At 32.4% G+C, this 22,871-nt stretch overlaps 1 protein-coding gene across 1 annotated transcript in view; it reads left to right on the forward strand.

The window, feature by feature from the left end:
* The window catches only part of LOC148302464 (uncharacterized), a 38,659-nt gene extending 18,335 nt beyond the window's left edge, over window positions 1-20,324 (forward strand). Inside the window, exons 2-3 of the mRNA XM_088271571.1 lie at window positions 14,386-14,762; window positions 20,197-20,324. Of these exons, the coding sequence (XP_088127697.1) occupies window positions 14,540-14,762; window positions 20,197-20,324 (351 nt within the window). The 5' untranslated portion in view covers window positions 14,386-14,539. The remainder of the gene's footprint in view (window positions 1-14,385; window positions 14,763-20,196) is intronic.
* The last annotated feature ends 2,547 nt before the right edge of the window (window positions 20,325-22,871 follow it).

The following is a 22,871-nucleotide window of genomic DNA, read 5'->3' on the forward strand; positions in this document are numbered from 1 at the left end:
GGCTAGGTAAGAGACTAAAGATACCGTCATTTATACAAATTGATGCTTAAAATAAAGCTTCTTTCCGTACCCTCACAAAATGCTATGAATACCATTTAATGGAAAATTACCGAGGGTGAAAATATATATTTTTTAAACATTTAAGAAGTTAGATGTATGGGTGTGAAGGAGGCGAGGAGTGTATGTCAGGACAGAAGAGTGTGACGTTCCATACTTTCTACCTACCCCTGCGGGGAAACGGCGTGATGGTAGTAGTGGTAGTAGTAGTAGTAGTTAAAGAAGTTTTTATTAATTGCTTTGGCAATTACTTTTTAATTTAAGGTATCCTTGGCAAATACCACTATTTCTTGAAATCTATTGTTACACCTGTTTCTATACATTCTTCAACGTCCCAAAGACGCAACTCTAAAATATAAACTTAGTTTCACATACGGTGTTTGAAAATGGTGCGGAATCCATCGAAACACTTGTCAAAATTATTTTATGAACTAGTGGTGTTTACCAAGTAAATTTAAATGAGAAGATTTTATTTGAATTTATAAAGTAAGCGAAATGAAAGCTGTCAAAATTATTTTAAGGGATTAAAAAATCCAGGTCTGTCTTAGCAAACGCCTCCATTTTGATTCCAAAACGGTGAAGAAGCCTGAATAAGCTCTGAATTATTTGCAGAGATTTAGAAAGATAAATATTAGGGTGTATCAACCTTAGGGTCGGTTTTTCATTGTAGGCATCTTAGATCTTGTAAAATATATTTGAATAAAAAACAATTCTTTTACATCATGTATTTTTTTTTATAAAAAGAGATTTATTGTATTTAAAATCAACATAATAACAAACAATTGCATGACTAGAAAAATACCGTTTTCGAAATATTTTTTATAACATGATTTCGAACGATTGTATTAAAAATGATTTTACTCACTTGCGTATGTGATTTTATTTTGTCAGTTATCGGTACAAATATCGTAAACCTTGATGAATTAACATAAATTTCTCTCTGTTTTTTCACATAAATAACGTCTTGTATATATTTGAGAACTACTTTCTGTAAAAGGACGGATTTCTAAGGTTTAATCTAAGGTTTTTAAACTCTTCATTATTGTTATAAGTCTAGGGGTTGTATTGCAATGGAAGTGTAAATTTAACGTATTTCTTAAAAAACAAATACACATTTTCTTTATAATTTTCTGACAACACGGAATGACAACTGGTTTAAATATGACATAACAAATAAAATAAAAAAAGAAACGTTAATTTTATCTGCATAACGTGGATAATACCTTTATTATACCAAAATCATTAAAATATTTTTTCATTAGTTTGCATTATGAAAATGTCTCTTTAATCGATTTGAGTGCTTAGTCTTACTGTGACGCCGAAAAGAAAAATATAAAACATCCTTATTTTATCATTTGATGTTATATAATTTGGTTTGTTAAAGTTTATTTCATATTGGTCCATGTAACTCTGGTTTAAAATATTGGCCGTGAAGAGTTCTCTCCTCATTGTCTTTGAGTTCCATTGAAGTTATTTTGGTGCGACGGAAATAAAGATGTTTGTCCTGCCTAATGGTGCTTCCTTCCTTTTAGCTAAAAGTTTATTTGTGTGTGCGTCCTGTATATTTTCTGTATTAGCAATCATCTGATTGGTAGGCAGGTACTGAATAACACTATCTTTCATTACAAAAATAAAAACCACTTTTTGTTGTTGTTGTTAATTTTAATTTAATTCCTGAAATCGTGGTAATACCTATAATATTTTTAATTAACTTTTTAATACGTAAAAACCACTATTTCTAACCGTAAACCACTATTTCTAACCTATTTATATTTTTATTTAACTTTTTAATTTGTAAAAATCACTATTTCTAACCGTTAACCAATATTTCTAACCTAAATGGTAAAGTAAAGCAGCTCATATCGAAACTCGAATTATATACTTAAATTGTAAAACATTATTCCTCTTCAATACAACGAACTCCTATTCACCGAATGCAATAATTTGCGGACCAACCTGATATCTGGAATATGTCACTTCCTAACTATAAAGCAAGAATAATTTCATTATTTCAGGCTGATGTATAATTCTTTGTCTGATATGTTAACAATTATTAATGTGATATATCGCTCACTCCTTTCAACAACTTTCCATTTATCAAAAATCGTCTATTTTCAGTTGAGAATATTTTCGGAATGCCTAGAAAATGTACTATATCCCAGCAAAAGCGGCATATTTATAACTAAATATTTTCCCGCTATAGGGCAGAAATAGTTGTTTTTGCATTTTGAAGAAAAGGTATTATTTAATTATTTTTTAAATATACTAAATCTTTTTCAAATGAAGAAAAAACCTTCAGGTTTTACCTAAAAAGGTTTGCTGCACAGTAAAAAGTTCAATAAATGGCTTCATATTTATTTTTAATTCATTTTATTTTATTCTTAAACTTTAAAACCGATCTCCTGAAAAATCAAGTTTTTTGATATATGACGTTATGGAGTGAGCGATATTTATTACGTAATTTGGCTACGTCCGTAAACAGGGAGAAAAAATACAAAAGCCACTTTTTAAAATATACTTTTTGCAACATGAAAACCTTAGACATGTCGTGATATGGCCCTCTTCAGGAATGAGTACTGCGCATTTTATATTTGGAATATTCTCCAAGAAGGCATCTGTATTCCTTCTTTCTTCGTTGGACCATTTGCCCGCACTCATTCTAAACTATTTTCTCCTACATTTTCGCACAACCCGTACATATTTTGCAGTTTCACTAGTGCAGTGGTACTCTTCCACAAAAGCTATTTTCCACAACAACTTTTCAGGCGTTGTGCAAAATGCTGCATTTTTCCGCGCTCTCGAATTATACCGACTTCGTTCCACTATTCCATCTGAGCGCAGTTCCACTTTTATCATGCTCGTGCATAGCCAAGTAAGAGGCCTTGTATTGTATTCATTAAAAATAAAATTAATATCGTTTTATTATTTAACGTTTACTGTAATGTACTAATATATTATTTTATTAAAAACCACTTTAATGAGTTTTATTTATATTTACGACTAGTTTCAAAAACGACAGATGTTTTTATCCTCTGGTACAAATTAAAACTGACAAACCTAATTCAGATCTGCACAATGTTTTTTCGACGGGGTTGTTGAAATACCGCCCGACAACAATGTGTTAAGCGATATCTGCAGTCGTCTTATGGTCGAGTATTAAATAAATACAAACGGACTAAAGACGCTACCTTTTCAGCATCCGATCCCTCCCCGGCCAGCACATTCTAGTTTTAATTTGTACCAGAAGATGAAAACATCTGTCGTTTTCAAAACTAGTCGTAAATATAAATAAAACTATATTTATAGAACAATTTTATATTTTATATTTTAGTTATTATACAGACCTGAATGATGGAAGTTTAGCTTCTGAAACATGTAGTCTATAATTAAACTCAAGTGGTAAAAACGAAGTGTTTTCTTTAATTATTATAAATAAAACTCATTAAAGCGTTTAATTTTAATAAAATAATAATGTCATTCCACTAAGTTAATGCCGAATCAATAAATGATACTAATATATTATTTTTTGACATCTCAACATAGATGATGAAGAATATGGAAGTCTGGGCATTTACGGGGCTTACGACCGTTATAGGCTAGTTTAAGTGATCACTTTACACACGTCTAACATTCACCAATTCTACCCATGATTGACAACCATACTACTCAAATTCTTGGAACTTCTATATGTGACAAGTATTTGAACACACTCAAAATGTTGTAGATCCGTAATATGACTAACATAGTATCTTAAACACAATATTTAATTAAACGTGTTTTTTTAAAATATGTATACTTATTGAATACCATTCCTGTCGGCTTGTATTTGATGATTTTTCTAGTTTTTTTTATAATTATTCCTCATTCTTTAAACCCTTATGCACAACCCAATGGTGCATAGGGCACTTTATCATATAAATGTAGTGTTATTTTGATCGTTAAGATATGAAGGAAATGTGATCAGCCCTCCGCTTCAGGTACCAGTCCAGAGTAATATTGAATAAATATTAGGGTAATTTTCGAATGAATATTAAAGTGAAAATATCACTTTTTTTATTTGATCCCCCCATGGGAATCAAACCCAGGACCTCCACAACGGTAGCTGGGCGTGCTGACCATTACACTACGGAGGCGTACTAAAGAGAGTTATCATTATTCTTACATAAAATTATTAGAAATTTTAAAACAAAAAAAAATTGTTTTTTACCACTTGAGTTTATTTCATTATAACGACTAGTTTCCGAAGCTATAGTTACATCTTCAGGTTTAAATATAAACTAAAACATAAATAATTATCTGTCCAACAAATAAGGAGGGGTGGGGAAAGTTTGGGGGAGGGAGGGTTAGTCAAGTCAAAACAAGTAATTTTTCATTTACTATTTCATCATGTCTTACCTCAAAGTGAATTCCGAAACAATAAATAAAATAAAATTATAAGTATTCATGCAGAAAAGCACATTTATATTGCAGCATCCACATAAAATATTATTCTCAAACTATTTCCAAAACTGCAGTTCCTCGTTATGGCGTATTCTGCTCGGAGGCAGCTCTAAGTGTTTGACATGACGCCCGATTTAAATAAACAATAAACAAAGGGCTAGGAGCAACCTGAAACTTCTTGAATCTCTCTTCTCGGCCATGATACGTACAGCCGTCTACCATTCTCTACCTATTCTCTATACCATGGGTGGCCAACCTTTTCAGCAGCCGGGCCAAATTTTAGAAATGAGATTTCCTACCGGGCCGTTAAACAAAATTTCTTTTATTATTCCAAGCAAACGAGAAATATGTATATCTATTGATTTTTTAAGAAGATATAACAAAAATGAGAATCAAACATATTTATTAGATTAGAGTTGGGCAATATTAAAAATAATATTTTTTTTTGTGAGAAGTCTGATTTAGCTCGTCAGAACTGTTTCATTGATAACGATTCATCTTGTTGCTTCACGCAAACAGTTTTCCAAATGCTTCAAATCAAATAATTTTGGCATGGGTCGTTAACACGGATTTTGGTATGTAGAAGAAATTGTCACGATAGTGAGATACTTCCATAAATGGGATATGATATGAACAACGCACGACTGAATGTTCTTTTGGTGGTTTTATGTACACATGTGTGATATGCTCCGCGGGCCGCAGGTAGACAACCGGCGGGCCGCATGCGGCCCTCGGGCCGCGGGTTGGCCACCCTTGCTCTATACAATACTCCACACACCCCCGCTCAGGGGAAGACCGCTTAAGCTTTTGTTTTCCTTCCGCCCGCAATCGCTTACATTTTTTTTCGTTTTCAACTAGTATTCGCTCAAGGTGTTTGCCTTTTCCAAAAGTCGTGCCGAACGTATCTCTGAAGGGAACCTAACAGTTTTCAAGCAGAAAGATAGTTTCAAACAAATAAAACGTTTTAACATTTTTTTAAACGTTTCGTCTCAATTCCCTCTAAATTTACTTAAATAAACAATAAAAGTTTTATTACAACATTTTGAGTGTGTCCAAATACTTGTTCACAAAACCTGGATTATCTTCAATTACAGGAGTTATTTTCATAGTATTTTTTGACATCTCATCAAAGATCTTCTTCATCTTTGATGAGATGCCAAAAAATAATATGAATGATAAGTTTTCTTTAAAAAAATTTTTATTACAGGTAAATCTATTATTTATTTTGCTTTTCAATTTCAATTAATAGATTTATTCGTGTAATTTTAATTCTACTAAAATAAAAAATTTATTTTTTAACCGCATTAAGACAATTATAATTAAGATTATTATTTATTTTTTTATTTATTGAACGGGTGAAGCCTTTAAGGTAATACATATAATACAAATATACAGTATCTAATTATTACAGTAAGATAATTATACTTTTGATTGTATACTCAATAATTTATTAATATTTAGTTTTTTAGTATTGAGATTTCTAATGTTGCAATCTTTTAAAGCCATTTATTAAAGTTAAGAAAATTCTGCACAGCAAAATCAGTAGTTTGAATAGCACAATACACGGATAAAATCTTAATTCACATTTTAGAGACTCAGGATTAGTTATTCATTCAGTTTTAAACCTGTAATATGGTAAACATTATTATTTCTTCAAATATTTTGTGACACGTGTTTCGATAAATTAAGCATCATTATCATACACTGGCATACGGTATTTTAAAATGGTGCGGAATGTATCGAAACACGTGCCACAATTTATTTGAAGAAATAGTGGTACTTATTTACAAAGAAAAATTTTAGTTAAAATTTTGAATTACTTCACTCCAATATGAAGCCGTATAGTAATAAATCGAAACGATTCAGTTTTGCTTATCCTTTACAAAAAAGTGAGATTAACCATGAAAATTGTAGTATCTCAAAATATATAATATCAGGCCTTGCGTGCTATAACAAATATGTTTAAACCTCGTTTTTATACGAACATTATTTGGATTTTAAGTGTGCTAGAGCTAATATGTGGTAGAACTATCCATACAGTTCATTGCCTCTAGTTAGGTACATTTTATGGTAGCTGGATATCCTATCAAATTCTAACATCAAAAATAGCTAATCAGATATCTAAAACCGGATTTCTTAATTTAGTTTTTGTTTGATTAATTGGATACTCTGAGAAGAAATATCTTCCTTAATATATCATTTTAATAACCCGAGCAACTTCCGGATGGACCAGAAAAAATATTTTAATTAATCATAAATAAAGAGAATATAAAGATTTTTTATAGGTGAATGTGAATTTAGATGTGAATTTTTCACTCTAGTATCGTAATCAATCTATATTAATGCATAAATTTTTATATTGAAAAAAAAAGTCTTATTCAAAGGGTTTATATCAATTAATGTCAACCATTCCATACCAAAAAAAATTGTTTTTAACAAAAATTATTATGCATTCAAACATCACTAACACCTAGACCAATTGAAAATGATTTTTGAAACATATTTTCCAATCAGCGGGAATCGAACCCGCAACACTAGTTTAGCGGTAGAGAAGTCAGTATCACAGCGTCTACCTTATAATGACATTGCTCCTGTCATTTAATTTTACTACTAGTATTATTCACGACAATATAATGGACTGTACGGCTGTCCAAACTCAAAACACAGTAAGGGACATTTTTTTGTAGTACGTTTTTTTTGCATTTTTGGACTAAGTAGATTCTACTTAATCCAAAAATGCAAAAAAACGTACTGCAAAAAAATGTCCCTTACTGTATTTTAAGTTTGGACAGCCGTGTAGTCATTAGTACTGTCAACTGAAAAAGGCAGAAAAAAGGTAATTTAAAATAAAAATTGAGAAACTTTAATTACTTTAGTGGAAATCCCCACCAAAACTTCACAATGATATCCCGCAGCAGTAGTAGTGCCGTCAGTTATCTTATCTTTCTTATCAATCTTGGTATTCTGACTGCATCACACTGCGAGCACTTGTATGCTTTATGTTTCTCTACAGATATTCTTGCTTTGTATATTGCATGGAGATTCAGCAACACTTCAGACGTAATAAAGAAATAAAGCTTCCATTTCATTGCATACATTTTATTAAGTTAACCTATTTTTTTGTGAATTAAGCTTACTACCCAGATTTATAACTTTTATATACTTTATGATTTGATTTATTATATTGTATTGTATAGCTTTGATATAGAAATTCAGATCCAAATTAGTTGTGAAAACGAAATACAAACGAATATTTTTAATCTCGATTAACCGTATAATTAAATTGTACGTACGTTTCGGTCCAATAGTGCCCTAAACGTGGCGCCTGTTATAGTGGCAAAACATCGGTAGGATGAAATAATAATACACGGTTTATTATTTGTTTATAATAAATATAAATAATAATGGTATAGAAAAAGTATACTCTTAACAGTTCATTTAATAACGGATGAAATGCATGTAAAGGTATAAACGTGAAACTATTAATTTTATATAATAAACTAGAACTTTGTTTTTAACCGCTTTTTTATTTGTACTTTAGTTTGCACGGTTTTGAAAAGTAACAATAAAAAAGTGGTAAAAATCAATTTCATTAATTTTCATTCCAACGCTTATCCGCGTCTAATGATGTATAGCGTACTGCATCGTATAAACGCAGTGTAAGGAAATGTGATCAGCCCTCCGCTTCAGGTGCTAGTCCAGGGTAATATTGAAAAATATTACAGAGAAAAATAACTTATATTTATTTTACCCCCCCCCCTGGGAATCGAGCCCGGGACCTCTAGTGCGGTAGCCGAGCTTGCTGACCATTACAATACGGAGGCGGATTGGTTACAAACAAAGTTTTAGTTTAATTTTATAAAAAGTGCAAGAAAGAATCTGTGAAAAACATTCGAGAAAAAATTATCTATTTTAGTTTATTGCATATAGTTATTTTTCAGTTAACTTAATTATAATTCAAGAAAGAATGAGCGACGAGTAATATTAAGTATCAGCTAATACGAAGAGTAAATAATGGTAAGAAAATGTTCCGTAATGAGTATCCACGGTAAATCAGTTAAAGTTTGAAGGATATATTTACAAGGAACTCTTTCGCCGCCGAAACTTTTCGTCTAATTGCATTTTAACACACGTCGTTGAAACAGAAATTCATAATTAAGGCAACCATCTTGATTTGGAGCCCGGGAAACTTGGCCGTCGGTGGATTTCGGGAGCGTATTTAGCGCCTCTCGCGGCAACTTTAAGGACTTTGGAATGAGGAAATTTCGGGTTTTCAGTGAGAGAAAACATCCAAAGTTTGAAGTGGTAATCAAGAATCAAGATGATGCGAGTTAGGCCATGGGGTGTATCAGGCTACAATCGCCCAGGGCGAGGTATTAAATATTCCGCGTGGATTTTAACAAGTGTAGAGTTGTTAATTATTATTGACCCCATTTTCAAACTTCTGAAGAGGATTGGGTTATCTAAACTTTTGCCAAAATTTTGAGAAATTCTAATATAGTTTTTTTTATTACACCGCAAAATCTCACCTAAGATATTTTACTGCTATTATTTCAAAGATATTAATACTTACGCTTATCACGATACAAATATTATAATTTCATTGATTGATTCAGCAGTCACTTTGTGGTACAATCTATCTATTTTTAATTTATGTCTTGTTTAGCAAATACCAATATTTCTTTAGATCTATTGTGACACGTGTTTCGATGAATTATGTATCATTTTCAAACACCGCATGTGAAGCTAAAGTCTAATTTTAGAGTTGTGTCGGAATATATCAAAACACTTGTCACAATAGATTTTAAGAAATAATTGTAATTACTTACTACATAAAATTTAAGTTAAAAAATAAGTTTATAAAAAAACAGGAAAGCTACCTTCTTCCAATCGCTCTGCGACCCTCAATCTTCCCTTTTATGACCAGTTGTAGGATGGCATACTTTTCACTTCTCATAATGTGACCAATTACTAAGTTTTACGGAGCTTGATTGTTGTGATCAATGCTCTCTGTGCATTAGCTCTACGCATTGTTAAAACATTAATGTGGTATCCAACCCAAAACGATTACATCTTATAGCGTAATCCCAAATATATGAATATAATACTTACTCAAAATCTGTTTCAATGATGGGTTAGATAAACGGATACAATCCTCATAACCTTATAACTGAATGCTATCTTACCTGTAATTCAGCTGCAACTGTTAATTCGAGATGATAATCTCCTCCCTCCTTGCCGAAATCGCCCTCGCAACTACAACTCGGTCCTGACACCCTTGGAACTATTCCACAGCGCTCCTTTAGCTTCAGTGGTTCCCAAAATGGTACATACGAACAACCAGTGATCCCCGGGATATTTCAGAGAGTCCGTGGAAAATAAAAAATAGTTTGGCGGTCCCTGAACCACGTCAGGTGGTCCAAGCAAGGTTTACCGTAAAATAAAAAAGAATGACAAGATTCTATTACTACGGAAGTTATAATAAATAACAATGAATAAATTGTCAACGAAAACTATATAAACTAGTTTTTATTTAAACCCGAAGATGGAACCATCTCTAGTTTCCGAAACCAGTCGTTAAAATAAATATAACTCAAGTGGTAAAAGAAAGGTGTTTTCATTAACATTTTTTTCTTGTCTTACCACAAAGTGAATGCCAAAACAATAAATTTTAAGCTAAATTTAAATAAAAAAATTTAACGGTTACCCCATATTTGTGTCAGGTTATGGTCGCGTGGTTAGTGTCGCGGACTCTTTCGGAGTCAGAGTTTCTGGGTTCGAACCTGCTCTACTACAATTTGATACCTATTTCTAATAATGAGCCGCTTAGGCTCACAGAAATGTAAGAAATTGAAGTATTTTTGTAAAATAATAAAAAGACGAATTTCTCTTTCACCTTACAAAAAAAATTTTCTCTTCATTTTATTTTTAATCTGGAGTAAGACACCGAACGTGCAGGAATTGAAAATAGGCCTTTCGAAACATGTTTTAATGACTGTTTTCCAATTTCGGCAAAGGAGTACTTTTATTGAAACAATTGGCGAGCGATGTATACCGAATACTCTCCTTATCATTAATCGTTCACTTTGTGTAATACCACTTTAATTAACACTAATTTGTGACTACCGGTTTGCGAATAATCATTCCATCATCAGGTGATTAAAATGAAATTGTTACTGTCTGACAGTTATACAAAAAAATACCATACCACAAATTTAAAAATGCTTTTAATATACAAAATAGATGTATACCTACTTTGTTTGTAGCAGGTACAGTAAATTCAGTAGTTTTTCACCAAGTTGTGACTATGAAGTGTTACATGGACCAAAATAGTTTGGGAACCACAACTCTAGATTATATGGAGAACGTTAGTTATGGAGCGCTGATTAGGAGATATCATTGTGTAACAGATTCCCCCTCTATACGTTATATTTCTATATTAATTCTCAAGCCTTTGCCTCAGCACCGATGCAAATGGTATTGCGTTCATTTCATTAGTTCTCCCCGGGACCCTGGTAATAAATTTTGAATGCTTGCTTTGTGAACGTACTTAAGATAATGTGCATTTTGGCTTTATAGTTGTATTTTATGCCCTCGGCGCACTGTTCTCAGATTATTGTTGGTACTTTATCAGACACTTCGCTAAAAACGTCACAAGTCCTTGTGACATTTCTGTATAATTCAATAATAATAATAAAATTGTACTAATTTATATAGTATAGCGCCATTTTTACGGAATATCGCTCAAAGGGGCTTTTTATAATTTTTTTAACATTATCTAATGCCATGTACTATTTACGAATTTGATATTTTATTTATTGTTTCGGCATTAACTTTGTGGTAAGACATGTTACAATGATTAAAGAAAACACTTGTTTTTTACCACTTGAGTTTTATTATCAGAAGTTAAACTTCCATCATTCAGGTCTGTATAATAACGAAAATATAAAATATAAATTGTTCTATAAATAAGGACAATTTATTTCTTCCCCTTACTTTCCCCTCTCCTGACTTATAGAACAATTTTATATGTTATATTTTAGTTATTATACAGACCTGAATGATGGAAGTTTAACTTCTGAAACATGTAGTCTATAATAAAACTCATGTGGTAAAAAGCAAGTGTTTTCTTTAATCATTGTTAACGAATTTGATTATAATCTGTGTGCTGATATAAATGTAAATAATTAATCAACCCTGGAATAGTAAACTATTGTAAAAATAACGGTGGCAAAAACAAATAAATAATTAAAATTGACATTAGATTTAAGTTTTGTACTGACATTTCTTGGTGGGACTGCATTTTATAAAATAATAAAAAAAAAAACTAAGAATTTTTTACATGAATTTTACTGACCAGCAACCGGGTTTCGTCGTAATCAACATCAGTCACCAGTCTGAGGTAGTCCGTTACGACGAAACCCGGTTGCTGGTCAGTAAAATTCATGTGAAAAAATTACATAGTTTTAGTTTTATTTTATGAGATTGATATTATTTGCCACACTGGGTGCGCAAGGCTGCGGTCGTCGTGTGTCGCTCGCACTACCCGTTATACGATACACCCCGATGCGTACAGAAACGTGTCGGCCGAATAGCGAAACGTCATCAAGTCGGCTTATCTCTGTGCCCGCCATTGTGAGGGCTGCGCGCGATGATTTATGGGCCGATCGGACTTGGCGCTAGGCCTAAAATCGGCTAACCGGCCGCCGCACGGCGTACGACGCGCGACGCACAATAGAATACGTATTTTTTATTGTTGCGAAAACTAATGAATTGAATATTAAAACCGTTGAAAACCATCATACTGTAGAACATAGCTTAAACAAAGATTTACTGTAGAAAACTAGTGAATATTTCAAAAATAAGATAAAGTGAATAAAACAGTTGATTTATTTATTGTAACTGAAGACAGTTGGTAGAATTCCATATTGAATTGTTGGGTAATATATTCAAAATAGAACATAGTTTTTTAGATTGAATTCTACATTTATTTATGTATATGTTAATACGTGACGCGTTTCGTCTTCTTATGACATTATCAAACACTATAATGATAATTTGTTTGATAATGTCCTAAGAAGACGAAACGCCTCACGTATATATATATATATATATATATATATATATATATATATATATATATATATATATATATATATATACATATATACATAAATAAATGTAGAATTCAATCCAAAAAATCGTGTTTTATTTCGGATATATTACCCAACAAAACAGTTGGTAACTGTCATAGTGCAGAACATAGCAGTATTCACAGAACCCAGTATTCGTTATGTCGCATTTTAACCCTTTATTTCAAATCACTTATTTTATAACATTTATAAAATTACATGCTGCAGAACATATCTTAAACAATGCCATACTCTAACCATCACACCGCTTTCCCACAGGAGTAGACAGAGTTTTCAGATGGTTTGGGCATGTGAATCGAATGAGTGAAGAAATAATCTTGTTCTTCTTCTTAATCAACCGTCTCTCCACTGCTGGATGAAGGCTTCTTTTAAGGACTTCTAAACTCTCTAGTTTAAGTTTTTTCGACCCATTTATTACAAAAGAAAGGATAACTAAACAAATTTATGAGGCGCATGTGGTTGGCAATGATCAACTATTTCAAATACTTGAAAATGATCAGGTCAGGAGTCAGAATAATCGGCGTTTATGTATGAGGAGATATACGAATGTGGAAGAGGCTAAGATTATGCGCAAAGACAGATTGGTGTGGTGTTATATTAGTTAGCTAGTTGGTTACACTATACTATGCGTGGTAAAAAAAGCATATCATGGTGTATCATGATCTAGGGTCAGTTCAAATACGTATGGTTACAATCTCATTTTCACATTCACGACATTTGCGTATCGATATACGGAGGGCAATGACGTTGCAGTTATGATGTCATTATTCATTTTTTAATGTCGTGTTTATTTTAAATTCATATCTGGAGCATGCGGTTACGCAACGCGTCGCGGTGCGGGATTTAAGGGTTAAATGCGGCGGAGGGGCTGGGGGTATTAACATAATGCTTTATACCTATTAACGCAGTTAACATTTGGGCTGTTATGCCTCGTCATGGTATCCGATTCCAGGGACATTAACCATAACTGCCCTTGACACGATCAAAATTAAACTCTTTGAAATTTAGAACCGTATCATTTTTGTGGAGTTCTATCCCCACAAAGTACTTGTCGGTGAGCATATAGTGATAATCAAAGTAAATACATTGATTTAAAAATACCTTTTAAAGTACATAATAAAGCTTTCGTTCTGAAATGTTTTAATTAATTTACAAAGATCTGAAAGCAATAATAATCTAACTTCATCGTATCTAAAATTCCTTTCTTTTTTTCTTTAAAATATTGTCAATTGAGAACGATTCTATTAAGTATGTTAATAATTCACAAAAAATATTTTCAAACGTACCTTTTTATTTTCAAATTTTTCATGAATTCATCCAGTCTTTGACAATTAACAGTCTAAAATAATTGAATGGGTAAAGGCTGTATATGATTTATCGAAAATTAAAAAAAAAACGGTTTTATTAATGATTTCTGCATTCTTTTTATAACTTGGATTTATCGATACATATTTTATTTAAATATGAGGTAAAACTTTTATATGTAGCCACACTCATAATTAATACGTATGTGTGGATATGGTTTCGTGAGTTAGATGTCAACAACTTTCATATTATTTTTTCTAAAACACAATGAAATATGAATATTTATAATAATAAAAATATTTCTAAAAACGTCATATTACTAAAAATGATGATACCCTTAATTTAAAAGAACAGCAATCGTCTTACAATCGTGAAAAGAGTTATCAAAAGAAATTCGATCAAATAAGTAATAAGTTTATTTCTTTTACAGTTGTCTTTCTGGAACAATTCCGCGAAATGTGAATAAATAATAACTTAATAAAAACTATGATGAAACATTATCTCAACAGTTTTAGTTTTTTGTTTTCTTTTTCGTTTCGTGAATGAGTGAAGTTGTGACGTAAGGACAGTCCGCTGGTATCGCCATGGAGTCGCCGAAGCAGTTTGTTCTCGCCTTTTTGGTGGTTTTGGTCATGAGGGTGGGGTGGACCCTGGCTCTGGGCCTCGGCTGGCAGACGAATTCCTTCACGAATGTGGCCACTGTGATATCCCCATCGGACTATGAGAACTCGTGGCACTTTTACTTTGAACAGCCCTGCTGTTCCACTGCACTTGGAAAGGGAAAACATCACTTCAGACATAGAAAGGGTGAGTTTCATATTTTTTTGTTAAATATGTATATTTTTTTTAAGTAATAAAAAAATTAACGAGCACAAGTTTATTCGTGATTCAAGGCATAATGATGATTCCTCGCGTTACAATTTAAATCACAAAAATATCCTGATGCCCTAGAACATTTAAAATAAACATTTTTTATTAGTTTTAAGTTTTGTACTGACATTTCTTGGTGGAACTGCATTTTATATATTTTTAAAGGAATTACCCGCAAAGCCTTTATTTCAGAGGCTTGCCAGACCAATTGAAAACAAATTTATCTTGAAATCATTTTGTGATTGGCGAAAATCGAACCTGCGATGCCAGTGTCGCAGTCGATCGTCTACCCAACTAAGTGCCTGTCATTTATAATAAAATAAAAACTATATAGTTTTTTTCCACATATGTTTTATTTGACCAGTGATCAGGTTTTGTCATTACCGACATCATTAGACTGGAGGGAGGCCATATAAAATTCTTATCATAACTTATAAATATTTATTATTTTAATGCACTGGTTAAATTAAGTCAATTTTAATTAATTTTCTCAGAAAATTCATATAAAATCATGTTTGATTTCAAACCCTGCCTTGTTTTGTGTATGACATAAAATTTTGTATAGCCTTTGGTCTGTTGGTGTCGATAACGATGAAACCCTGTCACTGGTCAAATAAAATATAAATGGAAAAAAATTATATAGGTACATACATAGTTTAGTATATAAAATGCAGTTTCACCAAGAAATGTAAGTGCATAACTTAAATCTTAAGACATCTTTCATAAAAACAAAAACTAAGTAAGGCTGTTTTGTGTTTTCTAAATATACGATTCAACTTATATTTTCAATTGATTTTCAACGTCTGGTTGATAATTTATGTTTTTTAATTAAAACAACAATGCCGCCATATCACATTCTGACTAAAAACGCCATGAATCAGATGATTCATTCTCGAATTCCCTACTTACTCCAACTGTTGAACACGGCATCTACTTCTCAGCGGCGAGTCTTTGAATTTCACAGAATAAATTCTACTGCCGTCATAAAGCACAGATAATAATACGTGTAATTACACAATCAATTTCAACTCTCCAAGTCGCGACAAAATCAGTCTAACATCACGCGATATGGCCATTAAAGTTCTCTAAATATATCGCCATCTCTTCGAGGATAAATTAATGACGTATTGGGAAATTAGAGACAAAAACGTTTTGATGTTATTATAAATTATTATTTCGGTACATAATTTTATTATTGGCGCCATATGTCGGAACAGTCACGCAAGCGTACCCGCTAATCACTCAAAGTAGCTATCCAGGAGTCCCAGTTACTCGCCATTTGGAATTAACCGACTATATAATTTGGACTATCAAACAAAACTTTAGGCATTCAACCTAACATACTTCTTGATACGCTCATATTTTATATATTAGTTGGGTAGGCACATGCTTTTACTTAAAATCGAAACTAAGCATACGATACATTGGCGTTGACATCTTAACATAGATGAAGAAGAATATAGAAGTATAAGTATTTACAAGGTTTACAATCTGTCATATTGACGACCACACTACTCAAATTTCGGATTTTGTATTTATCCTTTAATTGGCTCCTTCGCGTAACAGATCTATAACTTATACATCTTTTGCTGCCGGTTTGACTCTGTTTATATATCTAGTGATGGATCCATGTTTCATCGATTGTCAAATAGCGCATGAATTTTTTTTTTCATTTCAATTGCCTCCAAACAGTACTCTGAGTCATCGCGTTGTTGTTTTTAATCGACTGTTAGCAAAGCAGTTCGCACTCTTTTATATCTACCAGAGCTTTCTCATGGACTAGTGTATCTGCAAAATGGTGAATATACTTACTGCCTTTTGATATCTTCGAAGTTTCCGCTATTCACCTGAACTTCAATTTACAGTCAGCTAAAATTGTTTTTTAGTTTCTGAAATCCTACGAACTTATTGAGAGAAGTTATTACATACTTATAACGGTGATAATAAATAACTGGTCTTCTTTATTTATTTTTTCTGTTGTGAGTATTTTATTCATAATCTAAAAGTTTACAAATTAATATTCAGAATATTGTCATTTAATTTTTTTCCTTCTACAGCCGTTAAAACGTATTTTTTTTGTTTTCCAATATTCTCATTCATCCAATCCACAATTTATCTCTCGTATAGGCGAAGTTTTACTGTAATAATATTTAGGCACATTTTATGAATAACAAATTTCAAAAGCAATCGATCAAAACGAAGGTTAATTATTGTAACTATCAGACCAAGAAAAAGTTTGTGATTATTTACTGTTAAAAACGTTTGCTTGAGTAAATTCTAGAAATGTCGATAATCTAAACAATACAAGAATCCTTTATGGCAGCAAAATGAAACAACTCATCAAAAGAGTAATTCAATCACTTAGCGTTTTTTTGGTACAGTTTAGAAGATAGACCATTTTTTACAGTGTTCCATTTTTACTGTTTTTTCGGGTGTTTCCCTCGAAATGGTTCTAATTTCGTTCCCTAACATCTGCTGTTTGACATCTGCCATCTTTATTGACTAATAATAATAGAAAAGAGAGGGATTTCGTTATGATGAAGACATGACTGGAGAACTGTCTATGTCTAGTAATTAATATAGCGTTGTCAAAATATCAAAACGAAACGTTTTATAAGTCATATATATATATATATATATATATCGTGATGTAGAAAAATACTTTTGAAATAAGACTTTCACGATAGCAAATCTACTTTATATTGGAAGTATAATTTACTGTTTTCTATAAGATGGATTATTAACTAACTACCAACTATTATTTTTTGTCATCTCATCAAAGATGAAGAAGAATATGGAAGTCTGGGAATTTACGGGGCTGACGACCGTCATAGGCTGGTTTAAGTGATCACTTTACACAAGTGTAACATTCACCAATTCTACCCATTATTGACAATCACACTACTCAAATTCTTGGAAGTTCTATATATATGAACCAATTTTGAAACATTGTTCTTGAATTACTAGAATTTCACTAGAGATATCTATTGGTGAGATGAAAATATAAGAAATAACTCTTGTAATTGGAGATAATCCAGATTTTGTGAACAAGTATTTGGATACACTCAAAATGTTGTAATTACCAACTAACCATCACGCCGCTTCCCTGCAGAGGTATGCAGAGAGAATAGAACGCCGTACCACTTGCGCACCTCCTCACTCATAACCGCCGACTTATTTCAACTCCTGACCCGGTAACTTTCCAGTATTTGACATTCCTAATTATGCCAAGTATTCCTCGGTCTTACTTCAGAATTAAGAATCAAATTTAAAAGTCTTTGCTTTACATAAATTAACGGAAAATAAGTTTTTGTGAAAGTGCATAGCTTGTCCAGTAAATTTCTAGCTTAGTTTATATTTTACCATTTTTGTTAACTTGTATTTTGTAGATAATCCTGAAATTATCCGGGACATTGGTCTGGATGTTCTCAATAGTTACCTAAGACAGTGTTGGCATAAGTATATTGTTTCACATTCCTATACACAGGACCAACCTGCCGATGGTTATGCCTGTAGGAAGAGCTACCGCTATGTTGAACAATATCTCATTGGATATTGATCTGTTTCATGTGTCTGAAGGAGTTTTCTGAAGCGGGATTCTTTTACACCTCTTGCAATAGTTCTTGCATATTTTCGATTTTTGTATGTATTTTAATGTATACGATTTAAATTTTTTAGTTCGTAATGTTTATGTTAATTGAAAATAAATAAACTGAATTGAAAAAATGGTATAACAGTGTTGAAAAAATATCTAATGAAAATCGATTGTCTTCATATTTCTTATAATTTAATGATGATGGATCCCAGAAGTAATATATTTTTTGAAAGCCAATTAAACAGTGAAGTAAAATTTCACGAGAATGGCTCCAATTCAATAACGTTAATTCTTAGAAAGGGACAGTCGGCAGTCGTTTTTAATTCAACTCTTTATTTCTAAAAGCATTAATTATACCAGTTAACAGAAAGTTTCTTTGGAAATAAGCAGCTTTTATCGTTTGCCAACAAGTTCATAATATTTCTATGTTAGTGGGTACTCCTAGGAAAATTGTTACTTTGAAATTAAATTGTAAATTTCCTTCAGAATTAAATATAACTAACTAACGAACTAACCACAACGCTGCTTCCCCGCAGGGGTAGGCAGAGAGAATCGAACGCCACACCGCTCTGTCTTTGCAAACATTATTCGCCTCTCCTACATTAATGCATCTCCTCATACATACCATCATTACGACTCCTGACCCGGCCGCTTTCAAGTATTTGACATACCTGATTGTGCCAAGTTTTCCTCGGTCTTCATCTGCTTCTTTTTTCAACTACATTCGTCTCATAAATTTGTTTAACCGTTTTTTCCTCACTCATACGTTCAACATGTCCAAACCATCTAAACACACCTTTCTTAATTTTATCGATAATGTTTATCTCAGCCTTGCATTCTTTCCTTATTTCATCATTCAAACATCTATCAAACATGTTTGGCCACACATTCGTCTTAGAGATTGCATTTCGATGGAATCAAATATAAGTAGTAAATAATGACCTGTCATAGGTTCGTTAAGTGATCACTTTACACACGTGCAACATTCTCCATTCTGCACATGAGTCAATCAAATTTCCTTGCGACAATTGACCTGTCCATGGTAGCTCATAATGCCTGATTATATTTATTTATGTAAAAAAATACGGTACTAATTCTTATGCAATATGTTTTTTCGGACCCAGAAATCTGTATTCTTCGTCATCTATGAATGTTGAGATGTAAAAAAATGTATAAATAACTCCTAAGTCGAGAAAACCCGGTTTTTTGAACAACTTTTAAGACATACTTACTCAAAATATTGCAAACCAATTTCGGTGGTCTATATAGATTATGAAATTTCGTGAAAAGTTGTGTTTACTTTATCTTAAATTTATAAGAATACATGCGTTGTATTTTGGGAATGGAGAATTTGTTTAATTACTAACGTCCATGTGACTCTGAGATTTGGCCACGGCTTATGTTACACCGCATATCATGGCCCTACTTAGGCTTCAACTTTATAAGTTGACTCTGAGATCTGGCTACGGCTTATGCAACGCCGTTTATCATGACCCTACTAAGGCTTCAAATTTAAAGTTTTATAGCCTATGCCTACTTTTGACTATGTTTAATTTCATGTAATTCGCAAGTGAAAATTCTAGGCAAAAATACTCGCAAATAAGTAGATATAACTTGATTTGTGAACAAGGATTTGGACACACTCAACATGTCGAGGAAATAATGATTAGGATACCTGTTATAAAAATGAAAGACCGAGTTTTTATAACGAACCATTGATCCAGATCATATATCGCCAACAATAGCGGGCGATCCAGTGTGAATTTCTCTATTTAGACAAGTCCTTGCACCTTTGGGCAGATTCAGGTAGACGAGAACAGCCGGGCACAGAAGGAAGAAATCGGCTGCTTCGGTACAACGGATTGGGACAAAAACGGAAAGCTTCAACAACCCGATATGAATAAACGGTGCATGTATGTTTATATCTATGTGTGCATGCTGCAAGTCTACGTGGTAGGGGTGTGCAAAATTACTAAAAATAATAAAAATATTTATTTTGATTACAAATAATACATCGATAAATTCGTTTATAGAATAAAATAACAACTACATATATAGTTTTTCCACATCAATTTTATTTGTCCAGCGACCGGGTTTCATCGTAACCGACATCATCAGACTGGATAAATATCGGAATGTATATAAAATATGCTTATCAGACTTATGAATTCAACCAAACTTTGAACAATTGAATTACTACAGGCTAAGATTGTTGATACCATAAACGCTATATACACATATTAACTTCAATAAAACCTAACCTAACCTAACCAACCATCACGCCGCTTCTTGCAGGGGTAGGCAGAGAAAGTAGAACGCCACACTACACTGTCTTTGCGCACATTTTTCGCCTGGTCGTACCAAGTCTTTTTTGATCGTCGTCGTTCTTTTCTCTCATTCACATTTGCAGAATACACTCTCTTAAAAATTCCCTCATCATCCATTTGTTCCACGTGTCCAACCATCACCTTGCACTCACATTATACAATATCAAGTCAATATCTAAAATGAAAACCTAAAATCGGGTGGGATAAAAAGTCTTAAATGAAAACCTGGAATCGGAGGGCATGTATGACTAGATTCATGGACGTGAGGGAAGCTAAGAGTGTATGTCAGGACATAAGAGTGTGGCGATCCATCCTCTTCGCCTACCCTTGCAGGCAGTAGTAATAATAATAAATTTGGATAAATTAAATAGGGCCATTTTCGTAAAATACTTCCTCAGGTGCGCTTCACTGTAATTTAATTGGGGAAAAGAAGATAGTGGAAATGATTTAGAAAACAAATGTTTTTTTTGTTTTTTTTTTTATTTACAATTGTTTTTTGGTCAAACATAGTAGAAGTAGTAAGTCAATACTATGTTTGTTTGATTGCGGATAAGTAAAACAATCCGATGTAAAGAGCATACAAGATGCCTTAATAATTATAATTATCTGAATTTGCCAATCACTTAATATAAAATAATCACTCATATGGTAAAAATAAAGGTCTAAATATATTACACACATGTAATAGAGGACTTAAATTAGATTACTTAGAAATATTAGAAATTAAAAAGGCAATTAATAATAATTTACATCTAATAGATACACAAGTAAATGATTTTGCTAAAAGTCCGTTATGAAATATGTTCACAATCACTCATCATCCCTGATCCCTTTTTACTGTGACTGCCAATCAACACAAAAAAATAAAGCCACTTAAGATCTACCTAAGCTTCTTTCCCTAACCGTCAAAATATTTTGAATATTGTTTAGTAGATAGTGTTTAAGTATTAATCAGTTATGATAAAGAAGCGCTTCGAAACCGGTAGACATTATAATTAAGTTGTAATAAAATATTTACAGTGATTTTAAAACAAAGTTACATTTTAATTAAATGGAAAATCACAATGTTAGTGCTTCAAATATAAATTATAAAAAAAAATATAAAATGAGGAAGCGATGTTCATTGAATTATTTTTTCGTTAAATTTTTCAAACTATTCTTTCGCGCCCCTGCCATCCCCCATACACATCTGACTGCATTCAGCTAACAGAGGGATCCGACACAATAGGTCATCACTATCTCTTTCTCACACCTAACTTTTTATTCAGCCCTCTTGCACGCACAAACACACTCGTGCCCCGTTTCAATGTGTTTTTATACCACTTCAAGACGGACCTAAATGCTGTTCCCTTCCTTTTTTAGCACTCCCGAGCCGAGTGCATTCTGCCCCGTTCCAAGAAAGGTGAGAGACGTAGCCCATTGTAAAATCACAGCAAAATAAACCCACGAGTAAAAACGCAAGATCACCAATACAAAGTTATCACGTGAACTTAGAGAGATCGGTTACTTTTTGAGGAGCATTCTGCTGCTGTCAGCGTTTTTTAGTAGCTGAAAACAATTCTCTAAATGAGTTGTCAAACTGAATGCTTCCGTGAAGACAGCCAAATTATAATGAATTTAGGATTTGGAATTAAATATGTTTTACACCATCTTGTGAAAGAGTGGCAGACATCTTGTTTAAAATTCCGAGAAGTACAATGTGGGAAATGTAAAAAAAATGTGTAGACTTAATCACATGCATATATCGCTCACTCCTTTCAAGAACGTCATAAATCAAAAAACTGATTTTTCGGGAGAACGTTTTTAAAGTTTAAAAATAAAATGCAAAGTTATAAAAATAAATATCAAGCCGCTTATTAAACTTTTTACTGTGCAACAGATCTTTTGAGGTAAAACCTGAAAATTTTTTCTTGTATTAAATTATATGAAAAATATTTAGTATATTTAAAAAACATAATTAAATAATAACTTTTCCTCAATATGCAAAAACAACACTTTCTGCCCTGTAGCAAGTAAATATTATGTTAAACATATGCCGCTTTTGCTGGAATATAGTTTTATGTTTTCTGGGCATTCCGAAAATATGCACAACTGAAAATTGACGATTTTTTATTTATGACGTTT

This window comes from Brachycentrus maculatus, unplaced genomic scaffold, assembly GCF_059751285.1.
Source record: "Brachycentrus maculatus isolate JH-2025_06_01 unplaced genomic scaffold, ASM5975128v1 h1tg000451l, whole genome shotgun sequence".
NCBI lineage: Eukaryota > Metazoa > Arthropoda > Insecta > Trichoptera > Brachycentridae > Brachycentrus > Brachycentrus maculatus.